The sequence below is a fragment of the Pungitius pungitius genome, chromosome 18 (genome assembly GCF_949316345.1).
Source record: "Pungitius pungitius chromosome 18, fPunPun2.1, whole genome shotgun sequence".
NCBI lineage: Eukaryota > Metazoa > Chordata > Actinopteri > Perciformes > Gasterosteidae > Pungitius > Pungitius pungitius.
The window spans coordinates 1244521-1268525 of record NC_084917.1 but is presented as its reverse complement, the minus strand read 5'-3'; the positions used below and the strand labels follow the sequence as shown (position 1 = coordinate 1268525).

At 48.6% G+C, this 24005-nt stretch overlaps 3 protein-coding genes across 4 annotated transcripts in view; all 3 read left to right on the top strand.

The window, feature by feature from the left end:
• The first annotated feature begins 259 nt into the window (after window positions 1-259).
• Window positions 260-15330, top strand: rph3aa (rabphilin 3A homolog (mouse), a). Of its 2 annotated transcripts, none has more exons than XM_037484317.2 (16): window positions 260-997; window positions 8885-8995; window positions 9077-9206; window positions 10122-10205; window positions 11121-11235; window positions 11501-11641; window positions 11730-11909; window positions 12015-12094; window positions 12526-12600; window positions 12670-12779; window positions 12880-13006; window positions 13100-13153; window positions 13247-13398; window positions 13763-13844; window positions 13939-14035; window positions 14408-15330. In XM_037484317.2, the coding sequence occupies exons 2-16, from the start codon at window positions 8898-8900 to the stop codon at window positions 14539-14541; spliced, it is 1659 nt and encodes a 552-aa protein (XP_037340214.2). In that variant the 5' UTR covers window positions 260-997; window positions 8885-8897; the 3' UTR covers window positions 14542-15330. The 2 variants fall into 2 exon arrangements, with proteins under 2 accessions (XP_037340214.2, XP_037340213.2); XM_037484316.2 differs by lacking the exon at window positions 260-997 and adding an exon at window positions 4285-4603.
• Window positions 15331-15931: 601 nt separating this feature from the next.
• pla2g3 (phospholipase A2 group III) lies at window positions 15932-22375 on the top strand. Its single transcript, XM_037485481.2, has 7 exons — window positions 15932-16571; window positions 17245-17377; window positions 17479-17613; window positions 17962-18737; window positions 18843-18972; window positions 19869-19979; window positions 20722-22375. The coding sequence occupies exons 1-7, from the start codon at window positions 16019-16021 to the stop codon at window positions 20921-20923; spliced, it is 2040 nt and encodes a 679-aa protein (XP_037341378.2). The 5' UTR covers window positions 15932-16018; the 3' UTR covers window positions 20924-22375.
• An 816-nt stretch (window positions 22376-23191) lies between these two features.
• Window positions 23192-24005, top strand: part of ttc28 (tetratricopeptide repeat domain 28) — a 41782-nt gene continuing 40968 nt past the window's right edge. The window contains 1 exon segment of the mRNA XM_037484251.2: window positions 23192-23363. Coding sequence (XP_037340148.2) covers window positions 23310-23363 — 54 coding nt within the window. The 5' untranslated portion in view covers window positions 23192-23309.

Sequence of the window (24005 nt, the reverse complement as noted above, 5' to 3'; positions counted from 1 at the left end):
GATTCAAGTGATTTTATGAAAAAAAGACAATTTTGTAATTATATATATTAATTATATTATAATATATTATATACCGAGTACTCTAGTACATGCACAGAGTACTTGAGTACATGCACAGAGTACTTGAATACATGCCCTCTGTTATTTTCCACCACTGGAACAGTGCAAGTTGTACAGCTCATGAATGACATTTAAACATTTTTCTTTTTTCTTCTTCTTTTTCTCAAAGTTCACTTCGCTGGAAATAGTGTCATCACCATTTCATCCTCATCTGATGAGATGAGAGTGGATGGATTTAGTTAAACGGAGGGAGATGGAGGGGGGAGGAGAGAGAGATGGGAGAGAGAGAGAGGAGGGGGGGCTTGTTCTCCAGTGACTGTGAGGAGGAGGCTGGCAGCGAGGAGCAGAGGAGCAGAAGAGTAGAAGAGTAGAGGAGCAGAGGAGCAGAGTAGAGGAGCAGAGTAGAGGAGCAGAGTAGAGGAGCAGAGGAGCAGAGTAGAGGAGCAGAGTAGAGGAGTAGAGGAGCAGAGGAGCAGAGGAGCAGAGTAGAGGAGCAGAGGAGCAGAGTAGAGGAGCAGAGGAGCAGAGTAGAGGAGCAGAGTAGAGGAGTAGAGGAGCAGAGGAGCAGAGGAGGAGAGGAACAGAGGAGCAGAGGAACAGAGTAGAGGAGCAGAGGAGCAGAGTACAGGAGCAGAGGAGCAGAGTAGAGGAGTAGAGGAGCAGAGGAGCAGAGGAGGAGAGGAGCAGAGTAGAGGAGCAGAGTAGAGGAGCAGAGTAGAGGAGCAGAGGAGCAGAGGAGCAGAGGCGCAGAGGAGCAGAGGAGGAGAGGAGCAGAGTAGAGGAGCAGAGTAGAGGGGTAGAGGAGCAGAGGAGCAGAGGAGCAGAGGAGCAGAGGAGAGGAGCAGAGTAGAGGAGCAGAGGAGCAGAGGAGCTCTCGCACTCTCTCACACTGAAGCAGCTCCGACCCCGACAGGCAGAACCTACTCCTGGCTCTCAGGTGAGGGGAAACAGTGGTTCTTTTGGACTTTGGACGTATTGTTATTGTTTTCATGACGATGTAAAACCTTTTAGTCACATGTTCCATGTGAGATCTGCACTGAACATTTAGAGTATCAGTAACAGCTCATCTGCAAATTAGAAATATATTAAGATTGTGGCTTTATTTTCATATTATTATAAAAAACCATCAACTGATTTGTAAGGGGAGTATTTTTGTGAGATATTTGTTGAATATTACATTTTATTTTAAGTATCATACACAGAAAGCTGAGGGTTTACAGTCACATGCTGTGAAGACAATTTACCCAGAAGAACTTATATTTATTGTTAAATAGATTTTAATGGATGTTTAATTCATCAAACAAGTACAACAGAAGAACAAAGACAGAAACATCATCAATATGGGCTGATTATACCAGTTTCTAAAGATCATACGTGCGTTACATGCTGTCACAATGTATCTTGTTCAGTATATATATATATATATATATATATATATATATATTTATATAAAGTTTTGTCACTAATAGCCACATCTAATCTGTTAACTGGTGAGTTTGAGGCAGCGGATGATCAACTCTTAGCTTTACTTTGGCTTTAGATGTTATTGGACCACAACTTGTCGTTTTTATATTTGTTTTTTAGACTTTGAAGGTGTTGGCAGATGTTCTCTCCTTCTTTGGGCTGCTTTTCTGATGTTTCAGCGATGCTAAGCTAACCAGCTACGTATTTAGCCTACAAACGGTTAGTCTGGACAGGAATCAATCTTAATCAAGCTTAAGCTAAGCTAGAGAAGCTAAGCTAAGCTAAGCCAGTGGTGTCCTGGCTTCAGATCTAGTTGTACAGATTTTTATCTCATAAACCCAGAAGAAAGACATTCAAAGACATCCGCGATTATCTGTCCAGATAAAAGTCTCCGTCTCACAGCCGTCTCCGGAGGAACCGGCAGAGAGTGATGGCGCCCGCTGGTGTGTGTGTGTGTGTGTGTGTGCGTCACATTGATTTGCAATACCACAACGCTCACTTTTTTTATTTGGCTCTGTCATCCTCGGCCATCTCCCCCCCCCCCTACACTTCTTCCCATGCTCTCTGAAATCCCTGCTGAATGCTCCGTCCGACCACCAATCAGCCGTATTGACTGTGGGGGGGCGGTGTGGGTGGGGGGGGGGCAGCGCCCAGGTGCTGACCGATGCGACTAATTGAGCAGCAGAAATTCACCCACTGCGGCCGGTTCTTTCCCCGAGTTTGTGCTTTTTCTGACACTTTGGCATCAAAGACTTTAATAGACTTGAGTGCAGCGAAACGTCTCCGTTGCAGAATAACTGCTGCCGTGGATCCAGTTAATTACACGTCACGTGACCCCCGTTGACCCCGCTGATTACAAAAAGCTTCCTGTCCTAAATGACAGGAGGTGGGAATGGATGAGCAGCAGGTCACGAGTTCACGTCCCGACTTGTAATTAAAGTCACTTCTAACCAGACCTTAAAGGGACGATTCACCATCTTTTCAATGTGAATGTAGGGAAACGATAAGTAACAAAAACAGCTTCATGCATCTCGATCTGTTGAAGCAGATGTTTTGGTCACCATCTTGGACACGACGCATTCTACTTTCCAAATGGTCCCTTCAAAGTATTTCTACACCTTACTGTTGGTCAAATGAGTAATACATCAAATGTGCATTAAATGAAGGCTGGCAGATGTTTTATTACTTGCAGACTGATGACACAAAGTTTAATGAGTCTTTTCTAAAAGGTGCTTTGTACATACATCATGTTTAGGGTGATAAAAGTCAGAGGTTTTATACCTATTGGCAGATTCCATACAGACCCCTGTCTATTTTAAGCAGATTAAATGACCTCTTTCCTCATAAAACATTGTCACGTTTTGGTTGAAATCCATTCTGATCGAATCCATCAAAGCGATCAATTGAAATTCATCACTTTCCCGTTTTCCCCATTACTTCCAGAAAGCAGCGCTGGCCGTGAGCTCATTCAGTCGAGCGCTGAGCAATTTCAACGGTTGAAAAACGGTAATTGACTTTCCTCCTCCTCAGATCTGCAGCTGAGGCATTATTGTTTTCCTACGCTGGGGGATTCTCTCGGGGGGGGGGGGGGGGGGGGGGGGCTGCACCAACGCGCTGTGGCCCTGACTGTTGGAGAAGCTATATATCACAGTGTGTGTGTGTGTGTGTGTGTGATATGCCGCCTCTCTGTGACGCGGATGTTCTGTCACACGCGTCTCCAGCAGCGATACGGTTTCTTCTTGTTTTTACACCAGCAGCATCTTCATGGTTTGAGAAATGGAGCCGATGCTCCATGTGTTGAAGCTGCATCCTCTGCAAAGACCAGCAGGGGGCGACTCCTCTGCTCCCATAGACGTCTATGAGGAAATGACTCTACTTCTGTGTAGTGACCAGCAGGGGGCGACTCCTCTGCTCCCATAGACGTCTATGAGGAAATGACTCTACTTCTGTGTAGTGACCAGCAGGGGGCGACTCCTCTGCTCCCATAGACGTCTATGAGGAAATGACTCTACTTCTGTGTAGTGACCAGCAGGGGGCGACTCCTCTGCTCCCATAGACGTCTATGAGGAAATGACTCTACTTCTGTGTAGTGACCAGCAGGGGGCGACTCCTCTGCTCCCATAGACGTCTATGAGGAAATGACTCTACTTCTGTGTAGTGACCAGCAGGGGGCGACTCCTCTGCTCCCATAGACGTCTATGAGGAAATGACTCTACTTCTGTGTAGTGACCAGCAGGGGGCGACTCCTCTGCTCCCATAGACGTCTATGAGGAAATGACTCTACTTCTGTGTAGTGACCAGCAGGGGGCGACTCCTCTGCTCCCATAGACGTCTATGAGGAAATGACTCTACTTCTGTGTAGTGACCAGCAGGGGGCGACTCCTCTGCTCCCATAGACGTCTATGAGGAAATGACTCTACTTCTGTGTAGTGACCAGCAGGGGGCGACTCCTCTGCTCCCATAGACGTCTATGAGAAGGTGACTCGGTTTATTTTTGGTTGTCGTGAGCTGCACCGTGTTGTGTAACTGGTGTTTATTAAGAAAAGATGAAAAGGTGGAAGGTCCAACACTCTCCTCTCAGGCTGATGTTGGTCCTTCCATGGCCTCGTTTCTCCTCATTATTCCGTCTCTTTACTTCAGCAGCTGACTTCTTCCTCGCTAAGTCGTACCCCCCCCCCCCCCCCCCACGTCGCAGGGAGGTGGATAATGAGCCTGAGGTCTGCATTCTGTTGCCTGTGGTGCTTCAACACACAGACCCAGAGGTGCTTTCCTCTCCCCAAAAGCTGCTGATTACAACGCCTCCACGTCTGTTCCTCGGCTCGTGATTGGCTCGGCTGACCGATCCAAACCCTTTGCTTCCAAAATGACCTTTTGTGAGAGAGAGAGAGAGAGAGAGAGAGAGGACGGGAGATTGAAAGGAGAGGGAAAGGGAAACGGGGGATTACTTTCAACAAATTGCAGGATTTCATAGTCCATCAGTCCTAAAACCCCCCCGAGTCCCCGGAGCGCTCCTCTCTTTGAGGCGGCGCTTTGAGCTCGACGCCACGGGCCGCTGTGCTGACACGCTGATGTTCAGCAGGTAGGGCGCACAGTGCATTGTGTTCTCGCAGGCCTATTAGCATGCTAAGTAGAGTACACGCCGTGCAGCTCAGGCAGCCCAGACTTTCACTCGTTTTGCAGGATTTTGGTCATGAACCGTGAAGTTTGTGAAATGGAAGGTCAAAGCAAAGAGACGAACACTTCCTCCCACAGGAAGAAGCATCTGTCCAGTAGTGAGATATTTCTATCCGAACCACGCGGTGTCACAAAGAGTTTGCTGTCTTATTTTAGCATGTTAGCATGCGGACATTTCCGTGGAGCTCGTCCTTCTGCTTTCATCCCGCGACCTACTTGTGTTTCATCCGAGAGTCTTTCACCATCGCATGTTTTGTTGTTTGCACACACACACACACACACACACAGACACACACACACACACACACACACACTGGACTGAAGAGCCGATTACCCAGGAGTCATTTGGAGTGTATGAATGTGTGTCTCATGCCCCGAGTCATCACGCGGGGGATAAAGTGGGCGCTGAGGCCACTTTGCAGAACTAAGCTCCGTGAGCTGCTTCCTCAGTGGTGTGACGTGCCTCAGCGGGGGGGGGGGGGTGGGGAGGTGGGGGGGGGGGTCTTCTACTCTGAATATTCCAGAGGGTTCCTCTGGTTACGCTCTGCTTGGTGCGTTGGCAGATCAACTCGGGAACAAACTGACGGTGATGCAAATGAATGTTAAACTGCGGTTGAGGGGGGGGTGCGTTTAGAATGGAGGGGGGGGGGGGTGGGGGGGCTGCTTCATACGTATAATATTATCAATGTTTACTTTGCATGACTATGACGGCAGCGTTCATCTGAAGGTCCTCCGGTGGGAGGAAGACTTCTAGACAACGTTTCACTGGAGAGGCGCTTAAATAATTCATGTTAGGTTTTTAATGTGGAGGAACATGTTGGAAATAAATGTTTAACATGTCGTCCTTTGGATTTTACTATTTGTCTTTTCACCTCATAATCCAAATATAGAAATCAGCAGACATTTAACTGACAGTGATGCTTTTCAGTCACGCTGTGTTTCAGTATGATCTCCTATTATTTCATGAACTACGCTGAAAAAAACATGAGCTCAGCGTTTTCGTGTCTTAAAAGATTCCGAGTTGCTCTGTTTGTCTTTTTTTACTTTTAAATGTTGATCTGAGGTGACCTCGTCGTAAAGACGTCACGTTCAGATCATAAGAATTACCATGAATTCAAATAATAAACAATATTAACATTCATATTTGCTTAAAGCAAATATCTGGTGGTTTTCATGTGAGTTGTTCCTTGAATAAAGTATTAGATGTAAAATGTTCTTCTATTTGTTTACAATAAGCACATTTTTATTCTTCCATGAACATGAATATGAAACATTTGAATGAAGTGGAAGCGGCCTGAAGGTACAGGACGCACAGGAGGATGACGCAATCTGTCAGAGGTTTTCTCCCCGCAGCGCGCACACACACACACACACAGTGATTCACGTCAGTGTGTGTGTGTGTGTGAATGGGGGGGGGGGGGGGGGGGCCTGCAGCTCTTAGTCAGCCCACATCGTTTCACGGAGCTGAAATGCCTCGGTTTCCTTTTTATTCATGTCAATTTGAGATGCTTTTCTCTGCGCCGCTGACCGTGTGTGACAGGTCCTCCCTCTGCACGCTGTGTGCGCGTGTGTATGTGTGTGCGTGTGTGTGTCTGTGTGCACGTGGGCATTTTTTGCATGTCAATTTGTACTAATGTCAATGCCAGGTTGTGGATGGTTATAATTAGAGAAGACCTTCTTTGCTGCACTTACTGGCAGACAGAGAGACAGACAGGAAGACAGCTGGAGAAATGGACACACACACACTCACACACATACACACACACACACACACACACAGACAACAACAAAAAGAGACAAGAAGACACAGAGACAAAATGAGACGCAGGCAGACAGACGGGTAGACAAGTGGTCGGATGGAGACGCGGTCAAACAAACAGAGAGACAGGGAGACGCACTGAGAGACGGACAGACAGAGAGACAGATGAAGAGTGATTAGCTGAGAGACAGAACAACAGCCATCGCTAAGTTGTCCCCCTGTGACCTCTGCGAGGAAGACGTCCTGCTGTTGGACGCAGTAGAAGAAGACTCTGGCGCCCTGTGAGGAGCTTTGAGCCAAACGCTAACAAGCACTACGCCGACTCATTGGTCTGTTAGCATGTTAGCATGTTAGCACGCGGAGACACACGGGACATCCGGCTGCTTTCAGACCTCTAAAGTTTATTCTTCATGATGTTCAGATGTTGGAACTTGATCCCTGAGAGTTAAATGATGATCTAAACTACAACTATTTCTCTTTAATCCACACGTCTTCCTGCTGAGGACAAGTCAATAGGGCTCATCCTCTGGAGACCATGCATGGCTGCAGATAATTGTCATGATGATCCCTCCTGGGGGGTAAAAGTACAACCTTTTTTCCATGGTTATAATTATTTGAATCCTTCTCTAACGTACGTGAGCAACGGTGGGGGAGGTTGTGTCTCATTACTGTTGAGTGGTTAACACAAGTTATGACCCATAATCTGCAATGCACACACACACACACATGCACACACTAACACACATGCACACACACACACACACACGTGCACACACACACACACACACACACATGCACACACACACACACATGCACACACTAACACACGTGCACACACACACACACACACACGTGCACACACACACACACGTGCGTGGATGTCTCTCTGCTCCCCGGAGGTCGCCATAAAGCGGCTATAAATCAAGGCGGCTGTGGTGACGTGTGCCCTTGGCGCCCCCCCCCCCCCCCCCCCCCCCCCCCCCGGGTCGGTGAATGCTCCTCACGTCGGAGCGTCCCGCTGCAGAGCTCATCGACCCGCCCAGAGTCAATTGTGCACGTGAGTGTGTGCACGTGAGTTTACGTGACTGTGAGGAAGGGGTATCGATAAAAACAGTCAAACAATCGGCTCGTTGTTAATTAATTAATGAGAGTCAATGATTGCTAACTTCATTTCAATAATGTAAAAAAATTAATACATTTTTTTTGTAACTGCATTGACTTGATGCATAATGACAGTGTGTGTGTGTGTGTGTGTGTTTGTGTGTGTGTTTGTGTGAGCTATTTGAGTGGTGACTCACAGGCTGAAAGTGTCTGCTATTTCAGAACATTTCTTTTCTTACTGACCCCACCTTTCTGAACCCTTCAAGGCAACTACACACACACACACACACACACACACACACACACACACACACACACACACGCACAGCCGTCAATCCGTCAGGTTGCCACTTTGTCTACAATGATAGCATCGTCTGACATTTACTACCAGCGAGGACAGAGGACGGGGAGGGAGATGAGGAGGAAGAGGAGGATGAGGAGGATGAAGCCCTGAGCCGTATGCTGAGGCCACAGTGAATGATGACATTGACAGGTTCATGCAGCTTTAAAGGAGGTGGGATCTGCTCGATGCAGAGGACATGGCGCATTGAGCATCATTAAACATTTTCTCTGCATAACCCTCCTCGGCCTGAAGGCTCCTCTGCAGGAGTCCGTCAGAGCAGCGAGGTGTCGTCCACCCCGGGTGGGGGGTGGGAGGGGGGGGGGGGTTTAGGACCAGAGGCGAGAACGTTGAGGTCACGCCTTCCTCCCCACCGCGGTCAGGAGATAACGAGCGCGCTCGGGGCGGCACGTCGGGGACCCGACTCCAGCAACACGTTCACTGACAATTAGCGCCTCGTTCACCACGTCACCGGCAGATGTTTGAGGAGCCGGAATGAATCATCTCAGCTGCCAGGAGGAGCCTCTGCATAGATATATAGATATATATAGAGAGAGATATTGGAATACCACAGTGGTTGTACAGTTTTACGTCACTGGTTTTATTCCGTGCATTGAAGCCAGTTTGTTTGTTTCCTCATATTTGATCTCTTTGTTTATGCAGAATTTACAGGAAGAGAAGCAGAGAATAATAAATACAAAACCGCATTAAATACGGGAAAAATGAAATATGTAAAATAGATGAAGACAAATACCATATTTCAGTCTCACCTGCTCAGATCTACTGTTTGAAATCCACGAGGGCTGATGAGCATCAAACATTAATAATGTATGAAATTAAAGACCTTCTTGTCTTGTCTCCACTTGGAACCTTTGCTTTATGACAATGTTTGCAGAAGTCCTGAATGTCTCCAGCTGTGCTCCTGTCCTCACACTTCACGTCTCCTTAGTGAGACACTGTCTGGACGTTTCTTTGTGTGTTTTGAGGATCGGCTGGACGATGGACGGCGAGGAGCTCACGGATGAGGAGAAGGAGATCATCAACGGCGTGCTGGCCCGCGCAGCCGCCATGGAGGCCACGGAGCACGAGAGGATCGAGTGAGAGACGCTTTCCGCCAAACAAAGATCTTCTCAGAGTCCACTGATTTCTGCCCGCTGAAGCTTGTTTTTGTCCTCCAGGCGTCTCTCCAGCCGCCTGGAGGACATCCGCAGGACGGCGCGCGGGGACGGACGGTCGCAATGCCTGCTCTGCGGGGCGTCCTTGGGTCCCCAGGGGGTCACAGCGGCGCTCTGCGCGCAGTGCAACAAAGTAGGTGGTCTGTGTTTTCACACTCTGGTGGAGATCTCCTCTGGTGGGGCCTCCTCTGGTGAAGATCTCCTCTGGTGAAGATCTCCTCTGGTGGGGCCTCCTCTGGTGAAGATCTCCTCTGGTGGGGCCTCCTCTGGTGAAGATCTCCTCTGGTGGGGCCTCCTCTGGTGGAGATCTCCTCTGGTGGGCCTCCTCTGGTGGGCCTCCTCTGGTGGAGATCTCCTCTGGTGGGACTCCTCTGGTGGAGATCTCCTCTGGTGAGCCTCCTCTGGTGGGCCTCCTCTGGTGGGCCTCCTCTGGTGGGGCCTCCTCTGGTGGGGCCTCCTCTGGTGGAGATCTCCTCTGGTGGGCCTCCTCTGGTGGGCCTCCTCTGGTGGGCCTCCTCTGGTGGAGATCTCCTCTGGTGGGACTCCTCTGGTGGAGATCTCCTCTGGTGGGCCTCCTCTGGTGGGCCTCCTCTGGTGGGGCCTCCTCTGGTGGGGCCTCCTCTGGTGGGTCTCCTCTGGTGGAAATCTCCTCTGGTGGGTCTCCTCTGGTGGGCCTCCTCTGGTGGGGCCTCCTCTGGTGGGGCCTCCTCTGGTGGGTCTCCTCTGGTGGAGATCTCCTCTGGTGGAGATCTCCCATGGCGGTGAGTGCGCAGTGGGCCGTGTCCTAACTCGCTCTGACGCTGTCGTCAGTGTGTGTGTGTTTGTGTGTGTGTATGTGTGTTTGTGTTTTTTTTTCTTCAAAAAATGAAAAAAATAATAATTTGTTATATGTATTTTCTATATGTAAAATTTAGTGGAGACAACATTACCATCAGTAATTATATTACTAGTTGCAACAACTACCTTTAAACTCACATACGGTGACGTGTTGTCGTGGTATTGCTGCAGGATCTGAATACCTCCACTCTGATGCATGTTCTCTTTGCAGCACATGTGCAGCCAATGTGGGATTAACAGCAGCAGCAGGACGAGTCCTGTGTGGCTCTGCAGGATCTGCAATGAGCAGCAAGAGGTGAGACGAAGAAGCTTCATAGAATCACGGGGTCCAATTTACTCCGTTATGTCGCTCACTCCCCCAGCGATATGAAGCGTTTTAATGCTTTTAGCACAGAATCGCGTTTCACTGTCCACTGACCCGGAAAATCACCTCCCATTGACACCGTCTCAATGTCCAAAAGATGATTTATTTTCCATTTTAATTCTCGAAAGCACGGCTTTCGTACATTTTGGTCAGTATGAAAGCAGGAGAATCCGAGCTCTCTGTTTCCTTCTCTGATGCAGCGATACGATGCTGTTTTGATGATGGCGCTGCAGTTTTGTGGAGGTCGCTTCCTCGGGGAACCCGGCCTCTTTAAATAAATGCTCTCAGCTGTCAGTCATACGCAGAATAACTACTCGCTAATGCGGCCAAACGCAAAGTGCTCAAGTCTGTCTCATAAGGACGGAACAAACAAACAGTTTTCCCTGTAGATGGAACACATCATCCAGTCGCTATTTATGTGTGAACTTGGACCTCAGTCTACAATCGCAGTTCCATTATCGGCCACTAGAGGCTCCAACCTCAACATCTCTGGAAGTTTAAAAGGAAACAGCTGATTCAGTTTACAAACTGCTTTGTTTTATTTCATTATAAGTCTAATGAACCTTTAATAACAGATTTTTTTGGGCCATTTGGGGCGAGCAGAGAAACGGCATTGAGTGATCAGTGAAGCGTCATCTCTGTTTTTTAGTAACTATTAATGAATTTCTAACAAAACCCTGCAGGTCCCCAGAGCTCTACTCGGCGTTTCGTTGTTTCACTTCTCTTTGCAGCATTTAGACTCTTAATGGAACCTCGGAATCTACTCTAAATCATCCGCGTGTGCCGCCGGATGTGCCGTTGACCGGATGTGTCGGCGCTGTGTGTCTGCTGTGTGGGGTTCTGCAGGTCCAGAAGCGCTCTGGAGCTTGGTTCTTCCAGGGACGGGTCCAGCAGTCCCTGCCCGACCCGCTGCCTCTGTCCGGGAAGGCTGCTGCTCCCCGGGCGCCTCGTCAGGGATACGGTACACAAAGACGTTATAACAGTTCAGAGTTCACACCTGTGAATCCCGGCTAACATCACGTAAACTTTGGAATAGAGCTCATTTTAATGCTTCGTATACCGCTGGGTAGCTTTAGTGCATCCTCACTCTGCACAGTGCACACGTGTACTGTTGGTACTTTTAGGTGTGTTTGGACCCTAATACCTGCGTACTTTTACCTCACCTTACCTGTAGCAGCGTATTTGAGTGTGTGTGGACATGTTCTCTGTCCTCACGTTGTCCTCAGAGACGGAGCGGGAGCAGACGGCCAGGACAACGGCTGGCGGCCAGGACGAGGGTCCCCCCTGCCCCGCCGCGGCGACCAAGACCGAGAGACCCGCCTCCAAGCCACCCGGAGCCAACGCACCGCAGGTGGCCCCCGCCTCAGGTAAAGCAGCCGAGGACTCACGTTAAAGACCAGGTGGGAGGAGGTGGGAGGAGGCGGCTTCAGACGCGGTTGATTGCTCCTGCTGCAGGTGTGGAAAACCAACGCCCCGAGAGGGAGGAGACGGTGTGGCCTCCAGCCGCGGAGGAGAAGAGACCCCCGCATGTCCCCGCCTCCAGAACCTATCCACCGGGCAACAGCACGGCCCCCCCGCAGCCCCCACAGCCCCCGCCCGACCGGACGGAGGACGAGGACGACTCGGATGACTCCAGTGAGACCAAAGCCCTGCTTTACAGGAGGAGGACGTCTTTGCCCAGACGTGTCCCCTCGTTCATCACTGATCCGGGGTCTGTTTGACGTGTTTTTGCTCCCGCAGCCACTCTGGGATCCCTGGAGTTCAGTCTCCTGTACGACCAGGAGCAGCACGCCCTGCACTGCTGCATCGCCAGGGCCAAGGTGAGGGGACGGGGGGGGGGGGGACACAGAATTACAGGCGAGAAGACATCGTGGGACCAGATGAGATGAGACAAACAGCTTGGGACGAAATAACATGAGACAAAGCTAAAGGGAAAAAGACGGCGTAGGACAAAGTAAGATGAGACAAACCCAAAGGGATTAAGACAAACAAAATACGGTGGTAGAAGAGAAGACAGGATGAGATTAAAAAAGAAATGAAGAGACAAGACGAGAAATGACAAGAAAAAAAAGACCAGACAAGACATTCAAAGATGAGACAAGATGTGACGTGACAGTAAAAGACAAGAAATAAGGAGACAAAACAACACAAAGCGTATCCAATATGTGTAAATTACATAAAACATGTGGAGGACATAAGAAGGTTCGATCTGGACCTGATTCTAACCTTCGTCCTCCTCGCCGTGTCTCAGGGCCTAAAGCCGATGGACTCCAACGGGCTCGCCGACCCGTACGTCAAGCTGCACCTCTTACCTGGAGCCAGCAAGGTACGATGGCGTTAGCACCTCAGGTCCATCATTTTAAAACCAAGTCATTCCCTTCATCTTGTCCCTCAGTCCAACAAACTCCGCACGAAGACCCTGAAAACCACCCTGAACCCGGCGTGGAACGAGACGCTGGTCTACCACGGCATCACCGACGAGGAGATGTCCCGCAAGACCCTCCGGTGAGAACAGCCCCGCCCCCCTCCCCCTTGGACCGGTCCCCGCGAGACACGTGTCTCACGAGGGACGCCTGTCCCCCCCCCTCACTTGTCCCCTTACCAGGCTTTCGGTGAGCGACGAGGACAAATTCGGACACAACGAGTTCATCGGGGAGACGCGGGTCGCTTTGAAGAAACTCAAGTTCAACCAGAAGAAGAACTTCAGCGTGTGTTTGGAGCGAGTTGTCCCGGTGAGTCCGTCGTTGTGTGTGCGGGGTGAGGGGGGGGGGTCTCTCGCCGCGCGGCGTGCCAGGGTTTAACCTCCCGGGATGTTCTGCACGCAGGTGAAGAAGGCGGTCGGGGGGTCGGTCCGAGGCATGGCGCTCTACGAGGACGACGTAAGCTCGCGCCCCTGAAACAAAAACGCCGCCACCTTTGTGCGCCCGTGTGCTGCATGTCATGCGTGTGCGCTAACGCCCGTGTTTCCGCAGGCCAACGAGGCTGAGGATTCAGAGGAGCGGGGTCGCATCCTGGTGTCGTTGACCTACAGCAGCCAGCAGGGTCGCCTGATCGTGGGCGTCGTGCGCTGCGCTCACCTCGCCGCCATGGACTCCAACGGGTACTCTGACCCGTTTGTCAAAATGTACGCGCTCCGCTCAGGCTCAATCCTCCAGACCGACAGACACCACATTTTTTTTGTGGGGGGGAGAAATGTGGTTTTTCTAACCCAAGACGGTTTGTCAGACAAGCTAAAGCTAAAGCCAGGAGAGGGTTAGCTTAGCTTAGCATAGGGGGAAACCGCTAGCCGGGCTATGTAGGGATTTTTAAAAAAAAGAAAGAATTGTGACAGAGAGAATCTAGCTATTTTCCAGATGTTATGCTAAGCTAACAGACAAACCTGAGAGTGATATAAAAGAAAAAGATTATGAGCATGTAACTTTAAAAGTATCCACTTTTACCGGTTTGCTTTGAAGACGTCTAACAAGACAAATGTTTCTATGCTGCAGATGTCTGAAACCAGATATGGGGAAGAAAGCTAAAAACAAGACCCAGATCAAAAAGAAGACCCTGAATCCAGAGTTCAATGAGGTCTCTTTTACCTGAACTTTACCACCATCTTCTCACCCAGATCTCCGTGTTCGATTTTGTTTTTAAAATGTCATGTTTCGTTACTGTGTTTCAGGAGTTTGGATATGAAATAAAGCACGGCGAATTAGCCAAGAAAACCCTTGACATCTCAGTGTGGGACTACGACTTGGGGAAGTCCAACGATTTCATTGGTGAGTGGGTCTCTGATCACATGTCCTCATCTGACTCTTCAAATGTGGTGGAAATGTCTTCTGGTTGGTCCATCCACCACTGAAACGGCTCTTTGATGGATCGCCATGAAGTTCAACATTCACAATCATGGTCCCCTCAGGACGAACCGTAACGTCTTTGCTGATCATCTGTATTTGGGTCATTGCGTTAAGACTAAACACCTGCTAAACTAATGAGGCTCCCTCAGCGGTTCTGTGTTTAATGCTAATTAGACACCTACAGGCGTGTTGTACCTTCCAAACGTCAGCGCGGTAGCATGTTGACTCACTGAGCTGCTCACAGGCACGTTGACCCGCTAACGTGCGCATGCTGACCTTCCCGTCCGCCTGCAGGAGGATGTCAGCTGGGCATCCAGGCCAAAGGGGAGTGTTTGAAGCACTGGTACGAATGCCTCAAGAACAAAGACAAGAAGATCGAGCGCTGGCACGTCCTGCTGAATGACAACAGCGCGCAGTTCGAGGATTGAAGCGTCTCCCCTCCTTGTGTTTCCCTCCCCCGCTAGAATGTTGCCTTCCTGTGACGGACACCACCCTCCGTCTTCTACGTGGTTTGTCCCCCAAAGTGCGATGTGCGCGCTACATGTCCCACAGCTTTCAGGTGACCAACATGGATGTCCACCCCCGGGGCTCTTTTCAAATGACGAGCAATCATTGAACTTTGTTGATATTATTTTAATGTTATCAAACCATAAAGTGTATCATGTAATAAATGAACCGTACCTGACATGCGGTCATGATTGAACGGAGGAAGTACGGAGACGATACAGCCCTCGTTATCATTGTCGTTAACACAGTGTGTTGTAATGAATAGGGCCTGCGGGCTCCGACCCATCACAGGAAATTCCCCCTTTCTCTCCTGACCTCATGTGCGTAGGATCACGCCACGCGTGTCAGCTGACTTGTGTCATCGTACATCACGCATTAAATACTAAGGGGGACGATGGCAGATGTTTGATGTGAACAAACTCATTTTATGTTGTTGTTGATGTTTAATGTTTTTTTTTTTTAACTGCACCAGCTTCACCTGTGCATGTGTGAGCTCTCGACCGAAGGAATGCTTCCGCATGACCTTCTTATGGAAGCTGCTCGTTGGATTAAGCAACGTTAGCTCGCTTGACAGAAAATGCGTTACAACCTCTAATTCAATGGTGATATTAAATGAGAAGATGATGGAGGTTTCACATCGATGCATGTCATGTTGTAGCATCCACGTGGCTGATAAATAAAGACATCATGGCACTTACTTCCCCTCCTCTGTCTTCTTGAGATGTGTTGGCAGAAAACTTTGTCTCCATCAGGCGAGGTTTGAGCCAATCGGCGCAGACAGACAAAGATCTCTGTGAACTTTGACTTCTTTTGATAAAACTCGCCGCCTGGTCCAAGTGGGGGAAAGTTTACGGAGCTGCTCTTTTGTCGCAGCGTGAGATGTAATCTCTTTCATTAGTAAACTCTTTCATTAGCAGTGAGATCAATTTCGTGGAAGAAAACGTAGAATCAGTAAGTGGAAATCGACACTTTGCCAACGCGTTTTATCTTTTACAACTGATGGCAGTGATCATTTTGCTTCTAAAGAGATGGGAAGCAGGTGTCTGGCTGGCTCCCAGCATGAGGAGAGCTCACACAGATGGGCACAAAGGTGACATTTGTCATATCCCATTTGCAAATCAATACATATGGATTAGTGTGGGTAAGCCTGTAAATTATCAATGTGAACTTAATTTTCTTGGGCTAATCAATATGTCATGGTAACTGCCGGAGGGCGTGGGGGGGGGGATTGGTCACGTGATGCAGGCTGATTTGGATATTGTGTTTACTTAATCTCCCGCGCGCATCCGCCCCTGCGTTTGATTTAAAACCGAGCCGGAGCCTGTTGGTCCGTCCGGAAGTCCTCAGAGAGTGACGGAGACCTCTTCTCTCAGAGCCTGTCCACTCCGACGCGCCGCCATGACGCACGTCGCTCCTCTCCTCTGCGCCCTTCTGCTGTCCTCATTCCTGATCCGGGCCGCCGCGGAGACCTCCATCCTCTGCCTCTGGACCCAAGTTCTGCTGAATGCTGACGTGCACCGCAGTTTCCTCCGGAGAGACCCCGGGCAGGCCACTCCATCCCTGCGCCTCTACCACGGCGCCTGGTCCGGGGAGCGCGCTCTGCTCAGCTGCGCCTGGAGCGACGACGCGGCGGTGATCCACAACTATTTATCAGCGTGCCAGGAGCGCGCGCACGAGTTTTCCGGACTTCCGGTGGCAAATATCGACGCGGAGTCCATGTTGGAGGCGGATGAGCAGTGCGTCTCCTTGGACCCTCCGGTGGTCGGCGTGCGCCGAGAGCGCGCGGGGAGGTCGGTGAGGAGCATCCGGGGACACACGGCGGCTCATAACGATCAAGGTGAAGCTGAGAGGTCAGAGGTCAGCAGCCATCAGCGCGTAAAGCGCGGGTTCATTGTGCCGGGGACTCTGTGGTGCGGTTCTGGCAACAAGGCGCCATCATATGCAGATTTGGGTTGGTTTCATAATTTACTTGATAATTGTGTAGATCAACATGATTAAAAGGATGAGAACACGAAAACCCACCTGATCCTTCATCTCCCACGATGCAACTCAACAGTCAAGCAACATTACTGTCACTTAAAAGGAAACAAACATTTTCATACATTTTGTTTTTCTCACCAAGTTGTATCTACATCTACTTTCTTATAACAGATTGGAGATTGTTATGTCTTCAATAGCATTAAATGATTGACATGCATGTCATCAACCTGTGAGTCCCTCTTGATAGTATGTGATAGTAACCAAAATACTTTGGTTATGGCCTGGGGAACATGGATAAAGCAAAATCCTTTTTAAGATAAGATAATATTTTATTAGTCCCAACAGGAAATTCACAGGATTACAGCTGTGAAGGTTAAAGTGCAAACAGAGGCATATTAAAAAAAACAACAGCAAACAGTGTTTGAAAGCAGCTAGCAGCGCTAGCTCCAAAAAAAGCTCCAAAAAGTCACCAGGTCTGCAGCAGTGACAGCCGTCCCTCCGGGCCTCCGCCCAAAGCCTCTCCCCAAAAATACAACAAAATGTTCTAACAGAAAGGGTCTCATGTTTATTCATCTCTTAAATTGGGATCAGGTTGTTGTAACACTATCAAAACCTGGCATTTGATCCCTGCGTCTCTCCTGCAGGAGTCTTTTCAGATACCGACAGCTGCTGCCGTGAACACGACCAGTGCCAACACACCATCCTGTCCTTCCACTCCCAGTTCGGCGTCTTCAACAGCAACATCTTCACCATGTCCCACTGCGACTGCGACAGCAGGTCGGCACGCGCGCCTTCCAACGAAAAGCCCGCCCAGCCGGGCCCATTTGTTCTGTGTCCTTTTGATGCTCTCTTTTGAACCAAAGCCGTTGGTGCCGCAGGTTCCACAGCTGTCTGATGGAGGCGGGCGACAGCATAGCTGATGTGGTGGGCTACACCTTCTTCAGCCTGCTGAAGATGCACTGCTTTGAGTTCACCCACCGACTCCAGTGCACCGAGAGGAACTGGTTCGGCATGTGAGTTCTCATTTAGTGTGCCATCGTCGTAGCATGGCTTATAGACCTATTTTAGCTTAGTTTAGCTTTTAGCTTAGCTTTTTAGCTTAGCTTAGCAGAAAGACTGGAAACAGAGGTAATCAATAGCCTTTGTTTGGTAGTGGGTTGTGCAGAGCCCAGTTAGCGGTTTTCCCCACATATCCAATCTTTATGCTAAGCTAATGCTAACTGGCTAGTGCTGTAGCTTGTTGTTTATTATACAGACATGTAAATAAACTCTCTCATGTAGCTCTCAGCGTTAAACCAAATATGTGTAGCTACGTTATTAGTCATTTAAATCATTCCACCCCCCCTGTTGTGACCCCCCAGGTGTAAAGAGAGTGAAATGGCTCTCTACGCTGTGGTGCAGCCCCCCGAGCCGTACGACTCCCCCCACCCCACAGAGCTCAGCGTCAACGGCTCCTCCACAAACACCACCGCACCCGCAGGGACGCCACCGCGGCCCACACCCTCGACGGGCTCCAGCCCAGCCCCCGTCACCCCCGTCACCCCCGTCACCAGCGCCATCAGCCTCACCAACATTACCACCGTCACCCCCATCACCAACATTACCAGCCTTACCAACGCCCCCCCCATCACCCCCATCACCCCCATCACACCCGTCACCACCGTCTCCCCCTTCACCAACATTACCACCGTCACCCCCGTCACCCCCGTCACCAGCGCCACCAGCGCCACCAGCCTCACCAACATTACCACTGTCACCCCCGTCACCAACATTACCACCGTCACCCCCGTCACCAACATTACCAGCCTTACCAACGCCCCCCCCATCACCCCCATCACCCCCATCACACCCGTCACCCCCATCACCCCCGTCACCAACATTACCACCGTCACCCCCGTCACCAGCCTCACCAACATTACCACCGTCACCCCCGTCACCAACATTACCAGCCTTCCCAACGTCCCCCCCATCACCCCCATCACCCCCATCACCCCTGTCACCACCGTCTCCCCCTTCACCAACATCACCAGCTCTGGCGCATCCACGTCACACAGACTCAAGGCGCCTGAGAGAGAAAACGGGCTCAGGAACACTTTACCTGCCAGAAAACAAGCTCCGTCCGAGCTGAATTTCACAGGTATTTTTCCTGAATGCGTCTCCTGTCTCATAAAAGTTCCGTTCTCATGCAGCAGACCTTTGTTGTGAATTATGTTGAGAGGATTTGCACCAACTTTGTACACAGAGAAGCAGCCGTCATGCACCGTCTACAAGGACCTCGATGAGTGCAGCAACAAGATCCCCCCCCAGCAGGAGGAACATGGCCTCTACAACGCGGAGGCCAGGACGTTGTACCAATGCGACTGTACCAGCAGGTGACACATCCATCAACACTGATCACACCGACGATTCTGATGTTCATCTTTATTTCAATCAGGAGAGACTCGTTCTGCAAATAGACCCCTTTATTACGTATGTCTTTGGCGATTTGGACTCCATCCTCAACCAGGATGATCAGGGGGCCGCGATTCAGGGTTCTGCTCCTCCAGAATTCCCCCCTTGAGTCCAGACACTGGTGGTGGTGGTGAAGCCGGGAAGTATTTTTCCCGGGCAATGCTGCCTGTCGTGTGACCGGAGGTGACCGGAGGTGCCTGGGGTGGAGGAGGGTTGCGTCCGCTCTGACCTGAAATGACTGGACCCGCAGAGATCACTCCTTAAAAAGTTTGACAGCAATGTTATGATTGGTCGACCGACCCATAGCCGCTTCTGGTTGGTTGTTTGTTACTGGTGGGAAACCACCCTCCCCTGCCCCCTTTCGCTGTTTGCGAACTGCTGAGATGCCAGCCACACCTGTTGACCCGCTGCGAAGAGTCTTCCTTCCAGAGCTACCGCTTAAGCTTTATTACCAGGCCAAATTTCTGTCAACAGGAAGTAGATCGGTTGCTTGATTAAAGATAATATGACGTTTTACGTTTTGACGTTTTATAGCTCTCTTTAACAAAACAAAGGGTGTGCTTGATAATCATCCTCCTCTTTAAACTCAGGCCATATAAAATATATTTACAGTGCTATGAGTTCATGGTGGTGACGTGGCGTGTCATCCCTGGGAAGTAGGCCACCAGCACACTTACGTAAGGTGTGCGGCTGCTCTGGATTTGCACCGAATCGATTCGACGGCCTTGGACATGATCATAATCTCATGTTTGCACACACGTTGGGTTTCAATCTGTCGGGTCCGCTGGTCACCGGCGTGTCGGTCTGTCCTCACCAGATTGTTCCAGGCGCTGGCTGGGCAGAGAGGACTCAGCGAAGTGCAGGCCTTGCTGCTGGGACGCGTCTCTCTGGCCTGCTTCCTGCTACCAGACTGCTCAGAAGACGAGATGTAAGTGATGGAGGAAGTGCCTGGAGGCTTCTCAAAAGTAAAAACACCAGTACCACAACATGCACATACAAGTCAACAAATCAATGTAGAAACATTATATTAAAATTCTCTATCCAAGTAAAATAAGTGTTTTCAGCTAAATGCACTTTAAGGAATGTCAGTAAATAATCAGATTCATTCATTTTTGGGCCTATTTCCTCTGGAAAATATGTATTTATATTATTTTAGAAATTTCAAATGTGTCTCTCACAGACATCTGAAATATGAATATGTACATAATACAAAACACCATAATATTTATAATTGTTTGGAAGCAAAAAGGAGTCATTCTAAAATGTAGAGTCAAACTTAAAATGGGTTGTTCATAAAATGCAGAGCAGTACAAATAAAAAGTCTGTTGAAATATAAAGTAAAGTGCAAATACATTTCAAGTACTTATGACTTTGAACTCTTGGTCCAATGGGTCCCAAACTGGAAAGAATTAATAATTAATGCTGACAAAATAATAAAATAAAAAATATAGTCAACATTTAGATTAGATTTTTTTGTTCTTTTCACAAAACAAAACAAATAAAAAAAGTTTGATTTCAGAACTGCCAGCAACTTTAAATCTATTGCCATCAAATGAATGTAACAGAGTAAAAAGTCCTTCAGGATGTGTACTATAAAGTAGAATAAAGTGGAACTACTAGAAGTCAAAGTTACAACCCGTTCCTTCTCCCTCTCCTCCTCCACTGATCAGATGCTCAGCGGTTCTGGTGAGAGCAGATCTTCCCGAGGAGGCCTGGAGGAGGAGCGGTTCGGACACGGAGGAGCGGCGCCATCTGCAGGCCGTCCGGCTGAGGGCCGGGAGGCCCGACCGGAGGAGGGCGAAGAGGAGAGGAGGCGGCGTGGGGCTCCACAGGCTGTGCCACAGGCTGGTCCGGGCCGGACTCAGAGGGTGAAGATCACGGAGGGTCCAAGCGGTCAAATCTGTCAATGAGATTTACACTGATTGACCCCATTTCAGGTCTTTTTTCATTTAATTGCAGCTCCCCACAAAAGTGTTTTAATTCGTCCTTACAACATCGTCTCTGCTGTCATTCAATGGAAACAGGGCAAAAATAAAGGGTTATTAGTAGTATGACTTTAATATTAGATCACGTGGCTTACTGGAACCACCTCCCAGAGTACAACTGAGACCCCCTAAAAGGGAACAGTTGCATCTGTGCTTTCTTGTTAGCCTGTTGAAAATATCTCAACAAACACTGCATTAATCACCGTGAGATTTATTACTGATATTCATGGTCCCCAGTGGATGAATCCTTCTGATCATCCAGTAACTTTTCCTCCTGTGGAAGATATGTCAATAACGGTCGGACCAACGACATTACCATCGGTTTTACTTTGTATTCAGTGTGAGTTAACACGCTAAACCCAAATAGTTAGCATGGTAAACACCACCCACTGAACATTAGCATGTTAGCTTTGCCATTGTCAGCATGTTAACATTAGCATTTAAGCTAAATACGACTGGACGTCAAAATGTCTCCCATAAAACAGTCCTTCACCTTTTGCCTGATATAACTAACTCCATCAGTAGTCTCCACTCTTTAAAGCTAGATTTGTGAATATTTGTGGCCTACTGTGTTCTATGACTTGTAGATAAATGCAAACTATGTTTTTAGCCAAGCTAATTAGGAATAACAATTATTATTAACATTATCTTTAATTTAGACACTTAGTGAAATATGTAGTTTATGATGTGAGAATAAACTGTATATAGTTGGATATTTTGGGATTTTGCAATCCGGCTGAGAGTAAGGTCTGTATGCTAAATATTAGCTACAGCAGGTTAGCTTAGCTCAGCACAATGTCATTTAATAAGGAAACTGCTAGCCTGGCTAAATGTTAAATTATTGTTTTTTGTCATATTATATATGATGTTTGAGCAGAAATATGAAGCTCCCCAGTTAGCCTAGCTTAGCATAAAGTCTAGGAGGGGGCAACATTTTTTATTTTTACAATTGGGTTTTTATAAGGATTAAATGTGATGTTGGCACTGTAAATGAAGCTAGCTGGTTAGCCTTGTTTAACATAAGGTCGCAATAGAAACAGCTAAGATTAAAAAGTCTCCCCAAATTTGTCTCCCAAAATGAACTAAAAAAGTTTTGAAAACTGTATTTTTCCTTCCTGTGCTTTAGACAGGTGTTTCATTATTTATTGTGTTGGTGTTGAGGATGATATTTGACAAAATAAAACTTACACATTGTACATTTAAATTGTGGCGTTAAACTAAACATGTCATATTTTCCTGCACTGTTATTTGTCTTGTTGTCCATCGTCTCATAGTCTTATTGTCCAATACTTTGCACCAATAAATATTCCTGATTCCTGATACTGATTTAAAAAAGAAATAAAACCGTGTTATTTTGTTCCATGTTTTTCCACTTAAAAACATATATTTATTCAAGAAAGTCTTTGAAAACACTTTTCGTATAATTTAGATATAAATTAATTAAATTTAAATATGAGGCTGTGATGAGGACCTGTAATGAGGACCTGTGATGAGGACCTGTGATGAAGACCTGTAATGAGGACCTGTGATGAGGACCTATATTGAGGACCTGTGATGAGGACCTGTGATGAGGACTTGTATTGAGGACCTGTGATGAGGACCTGTATTGAGGACCTGTATTGAGGACCAGTGATGAGGACCTGTATTGAGGACCTGTAATGAGGACCTGTGATGAGAACCTGTAATGGGGACCTGTGATGAGGACCTGTGATGAGGACCTGTATTGAGGACCTGTAATGAGGACCTGTGATGAGGACCTGTAATGAGGACCTGTAATGAGGACTTGTAATGAGGACCTGTAATGAGGACTTGTAATGAGGACCTGTGATGAGGACCTGTATTGAGGACTTGTAATGAGGACCTGTGATGAGGACCTGTAATGAGGACCTGTGATGAGGACCTGTAATGAGGACCTGTGATGAGGACCTGTGATGAGGACCTGTCAGGTAACACAACTCCCCCGTGATGTCATCCGGGTAATTGAAACCTTGCTGCAGGCCGTGGAGCAGACCGGATCCCCGCCTCCCTCACCGGACAGAGACGCCGCTCCGGGGAGAAGCTCGGCTGCGGGAACATGGCGCACTTACTCCGGATCAACTTCCCCCAGGAGAAAGTCCGGAGGGTCGCTCCGTAGCCCCCCCCCCCCCCGCCCCCCCACATCGACCAAGTAAAACAAGAAGAAGTGAAGTGAGCAGCTGCTCGGAGCGCGGCGTTTCCTTCTCTCTTTTGGAGGTGTTTTCCGGTCCCGTCCTCACCGGGAGGAGACTCGGTCGATGCCGGATTCAGCCGACAGAAAGATGGAAAAACAACGCACGAGGAAAGAAAAGGTAAAAGCGAAGGAGAAGAGTGACGCGCGCTTTATCCGTGGTTTCATGAATCCGCCGTGGAGGCTGGGGGGCCGGGGTGGGGGGGGGGGGGGGGCTTCTCATGATGAATCCTGTAGCGTTTATTTTGAAAGTTTGCTCACGTCGATCAGCCTCGTTCCCTTCAACAGTAAACCAAACTATATGGTTGGATCAGATGTTTTACGCATGAAGTTAAAGTGAAAGTACGTTTTGTCCAGGATTCAATGAATCACAGTCATTGTGTGTTCATCACGTTCATCACGTCCCAGAATATGATGGGACCTTTATCAAGAGATCAAAGCGATGCGTTCAGGGACCTCCTCTGCTGCAGGTCTCTGTGTTGTTCTCCAGGAATGTTCTCCCTCTGACCCGAGCGGAGCGAGGGGCCGGGAGTGTGTGTCTGTCTGTGTCTGCGTGTGTGTGTCTGTGTGTGTGTGTGTGATCTTGGAAGGACTCTGACAGGACATTCACATGTTGTGTTCCTGTGTTGCGTTGTGTGTGTTTGTGTTTGTGTGTCAGTTTGTGTGCAGACTCAGATAAACTATACAAAATATAATCAAATAATTAAGTAATAATACTACATTGTTATTGTGACTTTATTATGTCACAAACGTACAAGCTACT

What these genes read in the sequence shown, in the direction of transcription:
- rph3aa (XM_037484316.2), top strand. An exon ending in TCTGCGCGCAGTGCAACAAA is followed by an intron (nt 9,207 to 10,121) that starts GTAGGTGGTCTG and finishes TTCTCTTTGCAG; the next exon opens with CACATGTGCAGCCAATGTGG. An exon ending in TCTTACCTGGAGCCAGCAAG is followed by an intron (nt 12,601 to 12,669) that starts GTACGATGGCGT and finishes CTTGTCCCTCAG; the next exon opens with TCCAACAAACTCCGCACGAA.
- pla2g3 (XM_037485481.2), top strand. Translation starts at nt 16,019, where the DNA reads ATGACGCACGTCGCTCCTCTCCTCTGCGCCCTTCTGCTGTCCTCATTC. An exon ending in GCCATCATATGCAGATTTGG is followed by an intron (nt 16,572 to 17,244) that starts GTTGGTTTCATA and finishes TCTCTCCTGCAG; the next exon opens with GAGTCTTTTCAGATACCGAC. An exon ending in GTCCGAGCTGAATTTCACAG is followed by an intron (nt 18,738 to 18,842) that starts GTATTTTTCCTG and finishes CTTTGTACACAG; the next exon opens with AGAAGCAGCCGTCATGCACC.